Here is a 6901-nt window from a genome sequence, read left to right as displayed (position 1 = left end):
TCTCTCTCTCTTTCTGCTTCCCCGGCTCAATGTAAACATTTAGAAAGAAATGGTTGGGGCGAAGTGACTCGAAACTGGTGATAGCAAAGCGGATTATGATCTCTAACCTCATTTATTTTATAAGCATAGTCCTGACTTGAGAATGAAGAATTAAGAAGACAATGTTTGCACGATATGAGTTCGACAAGTAAGTCCAAGTTCCCTAGTTTAAGACTCAGTCTGGTAGTGTCCCCTTGTGTGGTGGGGCTTGTAGCTTTCAATGTCTTCCTTCTTGCAGTAAAGTAAGGAACGATTGATCTCTCTTCCTTGAGGTGTGGGACCATTGGCCTAGTCTTTTACTAACCCCCGCAGGCAGGATTAGAATCATTCCCCTTGTTGAGTGAGGAGGGCTTGAAAGGATCTCTGTTCCGTCTAAGCCAGGGTAGGAGTTGGATCGCCATCCCCCGCACTTCTTATTGTGCTAAGGGCCCATTCCTTATCCTTTTTTGTTTGATAGGGTCAGCCTTTCGTCTTCTTCTCCCCCCAACTTTATTCACTTCGCGGTAAACGGAGACTTTTCAATAGCCAGCAGGTCAAAGCCTTTTTTGGGGTCCAAGGGCCCCCTACTACCCAATTCCTGTCTCCGGAACTACGGAGATAGGTGACTTTCTGTGATGGCCCTCCACCTCGTTGGGAAAAGTGAAAGGAAATAACAAGCCCTAAACTAAATACCAACTAGCAGCTTATCAACCACCGAACACAGACTCATGTTGGCGATGCCATGGTCAAGTAAGAGAACGAGCCATTCATCCTAAGTAGTATTTAAGTATAGAAGAGAGGCATTCTGAGCCTACTACTACGACTACATGCGCATCTAGTGCAGTGGCTTGGAAGCAAGCTACCTTGACCATCTTCCGAACTTATCCAGAATTTACTGATCAAACGCAGTAGGGGCGGACTGCTCTACATTCAGCCACGCCACAGTGACCCCCGAAGCGATCTTCTTATAGTTGCGGGACGAAATCCGGCAGCCAATTGCTGGCTCTGAATAACCAGCCCGGTAATAAGTTCAATTCTTCCATAACATAACGGGGCGGGGTTGCGCGCGAGCCGAGTGACGGAGGTGCACAAGAGTACTTCGCGCCACAACCATCTCTTTTTTATAAGTTCTACGGACCGATGCCTGCTGCTTCATCTGGGAGAAAAGAATTATAGATATGCCGGTCATTAGAAGGAAGAACCGCCATAAAAAGATTCCTCGTGTATCATCTGTAGCAAAACTATGAACGGAAGCTAGCAATCCGGACGTTATTGAAAAGGTTCCTGAGACACAGCATGGAAGAGTCACAATATTCAGAAACGAGATCCAAGAATGAAGAAGGGGTAGAATTACGGAATGAATACGAGCTGTGGCTAATACCCAAGGCATAAAAGAAGCATTTTCTATGGGATCCCGAAACCACCAGCCACCCCGACCTAATTCATGATGAGCCCACCAACTTCCTGGCATGATGCCCACGGTTAAAAACCACCGACATGTCAAGATCCAAATTTGTTCAAAACTACCTCGTTTCTGTTCACTGATGATGGAGAAAGGAATGATGACACCATTACTGTTTGAGAGAGCTTTGATTTTGTACTGTTGGTTGTTGAACAATCTATCGTTTAATTGTCTTGTTGTGTTAAACAATCGTATTGTCTCTTTTGCACTATTTTAATTTGTGTTACTGTCTATGTTGAACAATCTTATGTTATGTCTCTTCAATGTTACTCAATCTTATGTTATGTTTCTTCAATCTTAAGATTATCTATGACGGTATGTGTTTGAAGATATATGTTAAGGTATTACATATTCTTTTGATGATTTTCATTAGGTTGTGATGGTTTTTATGTTGGTCTTTCATATAAGTATTGACCATTAGGAGATTTGATATTTTTAATTAATAATATTGTGGTAGAAAACATTTTATTTCTATTTATATATATATATTTATTTATATAAATATATATATATAATTGTCGTACCCGTACCCTGGTTTTTCAAAATATGTCGTACCCCGTACCCGTACCCGTACCCGGTACCGGTACCGTACCCGTATCCATGCAACATAGCTTCATATTGTCACACTTACAGAATTCTTAAGAGCAGCTTCAATGGGGTTGTTTATTCCAATTGAATCACCTAAGGAATTCTCTTTCTTGTTACTATTTGATTAAAAAATTATATTTTCTCATTTATTCATATTTTTTTTTTTGATAAGTCATGAACTATATATTGAAAGATGTACAAGAGAATATTTCCTAACTGTTCCGGTCCATTTACGGTTATTGCTTCTCTGAACATAGTGGCTAAATAATCCCAACGTGTTACATAAGGCAAATATTGTATAATTGTGCGATTTTCCGCAATTTTTTCCATTCCTCTGTGTAAATAACCCAATATTGGTTCCCAATTAATATGTGGTACTTTAACTCAATCAAGTGTAAAAAAACAAGAAAATATAGCTCAATAAAGCTAAAAACAACAAAAATCAGAATATTGACCCGTGCTACCTCTAGATAAACCCCCCCCCCCCCAATTTCCTTGAAGGATAGGCTAAATAAATAATGTCTCATTAAAACCATAATAGGAAAAACTCTCTCTTTTCAGTAGTAGCTCTTGTTAGTCGGTGTACATTTGGGACAGGGTAGGTTCTCGACCTTTTGCTTTTTATGTGGTTCTCTGTATGGGAATCACAGAGAGTAGTCGAACGATATGAGGTCTGAGGAGGCTGTTTTGGGCTGACTCTCTCACATTTTCAGGACTGTAATTACTACACTACTTTGATCATTGTTGCGTACACTTGCCTTCTGGCATACCTTCTGTCACTGTCAGGTTTTGTGACGTTTATGGTACAGCATGGGATGTATCTGTTTTATATATATTAGTTTATCGGGGTATGTTTGGAGTCTTTATTTAAGTCCACGTTGGACAAGTCTTTCGCATTACTTTATTTCATTTCAAAAAAAATACCTTCAATTTCTGCTGTTAGTTTTTAATTGGTAACTAAAGTGACGCTTCGAAAGTCGGGGTGTTACAACTTATAAGGGTGGAACACGAATGACATGCAAAAAGGACAATATGCGTGTATATGCGTGGAGATTGATTTGACAAAGCCAGTGCTTGGTGTTGTGGGTCTTGAAGGAACATGGTACAACATCGAATATGAGGGACTTCACTTGATTTGTCGGAAGTGCAGGTGCTACGGCCATCTTGCTCGCAACTGTTCTCTACCACCAAGGCAAGATGATGCATCTCCAGCGAACAACCAGACACAAGAGAAGAGGAACGAAACTGGCACGACGCAGGGAGACAGTGTGGCTGCTGCAACGCGGGATTCTTCTCAGGCGACGGTGGAAAAAACCTAGGAGCGTCGACACACACAGTAATGGACGTTACCGCAATCCCAGCCGTAACTTGCACCAATCAAAAGCGACATTAAATGTCCAGAACTCGCGCATGGGGAGTGGTTGGTTGTCGAGAAACAGAAAAAGAAGGTTAGTGCTGGTGTAAATGGCAAGGGGAAAACTTAACTGCAGTACCATAGGTGTGGTTGGTACTGTTCTTCAATAAAAAGATGACACGTGGAAATGCTTTTTAAGCATCACATCCGGAAAAGTTCAAACATGTCTCCCCTCTTCCTCCAACCTCCCATAGTATGGGAGACCCGCCGCTCGACCATGAAATGATTATGAGCCGTGAATCCTGGTGGCCATCGATATTACAGTGGTGCGGAGCAAGTGTTTCATGTCAACATAGGGATAGGAGTTCAAGACCATGTGGACTCACAGTGTAAATGTTGTCATACTCGTTTAAATGTGAAAAGCTCTCTGTTTTTTGCAATGGCAATTTCTTCAATTCCTACGATTCTCTCTCCAAAACCTCAGAAGATAAAATTCTTGACCTTGCCCTCTTTCATATATTTGTGCGTTAGAATCCATGAGTAGTAAGAGAGGCAGATTTCCTTCCTGATGTCGAAGCAGATGCTGTGACATCTGCATTCGTGTAGCACAGAACATCAGTCCATGACTTGGAGTGCTTATGTGTGCCCTAGAAATCTGCCGAAGAGTTTATTGTGATTACTTACGCCTTAAGTAGCTATTTATGGGATGGTTTTATTGTTGGAATAATCTCTGATTAAGAGATTGATTCCTATTGTGTTTGTGATGATTGACTTGTGAACGCAATCAACATTTATGGAAGATTGCGTTCTGATTTGTTGCTGTTGGACTGCTTGCTTCAGCCTCTGGAAACCCTAGTGTGGCTGTTGAAGCATATAAATATGAAGACCTAAAACGTGAAGACTGACTGAAGAACAGAGAGAAAAGATCAAGTGTTTTAGGGTTGCTATTTGTCTTAGTCCTTGTGTTTGTTGTGAACAAACCTTGCTCACTGATTCTATAAAGCAAGGTTGTGTTCTGTGTTTGTTGAGTGTTAAAACTCTGATTGTTGTTGTTCTTACCAATCACTATGGCAGTGATTGAGAGAAAGTGAGAGGGGCTCTCATACTTAGGGGGAAATATTAAGTAGAATTACACTGGGTAGATTAGGAAGAGAACTATGAGTTGTGGTGTTCATGAGTGTTTGTAGTTCCTATATCTTGAGATAGTGGATTTCCTTTCTTTGGGTGAAAACCCTCCAGACGTAGGTGAAGTTTTACCGAACTGGGTTAACAACTTTTGTGTTGAGTTTTGTTTCTTTATGCTTTTGTTGTTTACTGCTGTGCAATTGTCGAAGCTATTGTTCCAGCATCGCGTAGAACATCTGCCATACGGGAACCAGAATTTCAATTGGCATCAGAGAAGACACTCTATTCTGTTTGGGTGAGTTCCAGGGAATATATTCTAGTTTAATGGACAACATTAAGGAAGGAGGATCACTCCTTAGGCCACCTTTATTGGATGGTACCAACTATGATTATTGGAAGGCTCGTATGGTTTCTTTTCTTAAATCTATGGACAATATAACATGGAAAGCAATCGTCAAGGGTTGGAAACATCCTGTGGTAGTATCTAAAGAAGGAACATCAACAACTGAATTGAAGCCCGAAGAAGAGTGGACGAAAGAAGAAAATACAGAAGCTTTTGAAAACTCCAAAGCCTTGAATGCTATTTTCAATGGGGTAGACAGGAATATGTTTAGGCTAATCAACACATGTACTGTGGCTAAGGAGGCCTGGGAGATTCTCAAAACTGCTCATGAAGGCACATCAAGAGTTCGCAAGTCAATACTTCAGTTGCTCACAACCCAGTTTGAAAATCATAGAATGAAGGAGTATGAATCCATCTCTGACTTTCATATACGCTTGCGTAATCTACAACACATCCTTTGCGTTAGGAGAACAAATGTCTGAAGAAAAGTTGTTAAGAAAAATCCTCAGGTCTCTACCTAAGAAGTTTGATATGAAAGTTACTGCCATTGAAGAAGCTCAAGACATCAACAACATCAAGGTTGATGAACTCATTGGGTCTTTACAAACATTTGAGATGTCTCTCAATGACATATCTGATAAGAAGAAGAAGTGTGTAGCGTTTGTGTCCAACACTAAAGAGAAATCTAGCAAAGGCAGAGAGGTCCAGTGTCTTGAATGTTAAGTTCAAACGTGTTACAACGTGTTTCAATCTTATTTTGATCCTAACAATTTTTATAAATACTTTTCTCTACTAAAATCTAATTCCAGATGTTAATGACATTTTTCAGGAAATATATATTATAAGGTCGCATGCTTCAACGAATATGTCTAAGCCTTATAAGGAAAAAGAAGTTTACGCAAGATATGACCGCATCGTCCAGTAAACAAGGAAGACACTTATTCTGTATCGTTTCATGCCACGTCATACCTCAGAATTTCAGAAGAAGCCTTTGAGCGGGAAAGTCAAAATTGTATCTCAACTATTTGCCCCATGCTTTAGTCAGAAGGAAACTAATCTGGTCACGTGCAAACTGATTTACCTTTGAAGAGAGAAGTCTCGATGACCAATGAAGAGGAAAAAGGACAACACGTCAACATCACTTTTCCAAAATGTCTCTCTTCTGCAAAGTAGCCCAAAGCTATCACCACCTACTAGCTGACAAAGTACACCTTTTTGGCTAAAGGATAGCTTTGAACAGCAGCATGCATTTAATGAAGCTACCAACCGGAGATTTGAATCAATGGTTAGATGACACTCACAACGGCTACAAACAACGGCCAGATTTTGTGTCTCAACGGCTACACAACTAGCAAGATCATATATAAAGGACATATCTGAAGATTGAAAAAAAAAAAAAGAAGAAGAGAAAAATTTATTGCAAGAAAAGAAAGAACTCAGAGCAGTTATTCCAAACATTCTTCAAAGCATTAAAAGCTCACAGCAGATTTCCTAAGAGTCAAATCCAATCTCATACCTCTGCTAAATCAAGAGAGAATACCAAACCTTAAAAGAGTCATCTTACTTCTCTCTTAGATTCTGAACTCTTGTGTGTTCCAACGTCCTTTCAGAACCCAAAACACTTGAGAGTTCCAGTGCCATAAATTGTCTACACCAACTCTTTTGAGAAGAGATTTCTTGTAGAGCCAAACAATCTTGTTGATTGTAGGAGGAGTCCTGTACAATACTTGGAGAAGTCCGTGATAATACTAGGAGGAGTCCTGTACAATACTTGGAGAAGTCCGTGATAATACTTGGAGAAGTCCTGTCTAATACTTGTATTGGAGAAGTCCTTGATACTTGCTAGTGAAAATCTTGGTGGTGGCCAAGTACTGGACGTAGCCCAATCGTTTAGGGTGAACCAGTATAAATTCCTGTGTGCTGATCGTTCTGCTTTATTTACTTACTTCCGCTGCACTAAACAGTTTTTGAAAAGTCACCAGAACAATTTTCTTAAGAACTTATCTTCTTT

General features: G+C 40.1%; 1 protein-coding gene across 1 annotated transcript; it reads right to left on the bottom strand.

The window, feature by feature from the left end:
* Positions 1-664: 664 nt before the first annotated feature.
* LOC130719388 (cytochrome c biogenesis CcmF N-terminal-like mitochondrial protein 2) lies at positions 665-2323 on the bottom strand. The gene is given in 3 exon segments (XM_057570011.1): positions 665-1420; positions 1422-1455; positions 2268-2323. Coding segments are annotated over 3 exon segments (462 nt in total). The 3' UTR covers positions 665-1048.
* Between the last annotated feature and the right edge of the window lie 4578 nt (positions 2324-6901).

The sequence above is a fragment of the Lotus japonicus genome, chromosome 5, assembly GCF_012489685.1.
Source record: "Lotus japonicus ecotype B-129 chromosome 5, LjGifu_v1.2".
NCBI classification, from domain to species: domain Eukaryota; kingdom Viridiplantae; phylum Streptophyta; class Magnoliopsida; order Fabales; family Fabaceae; genus Lotus; species Lotus japonicus.
Note: the sequence above shows the minus strand (reverse complement) of the source record. Positions and strands in the feature narration are given on the sequence as shown.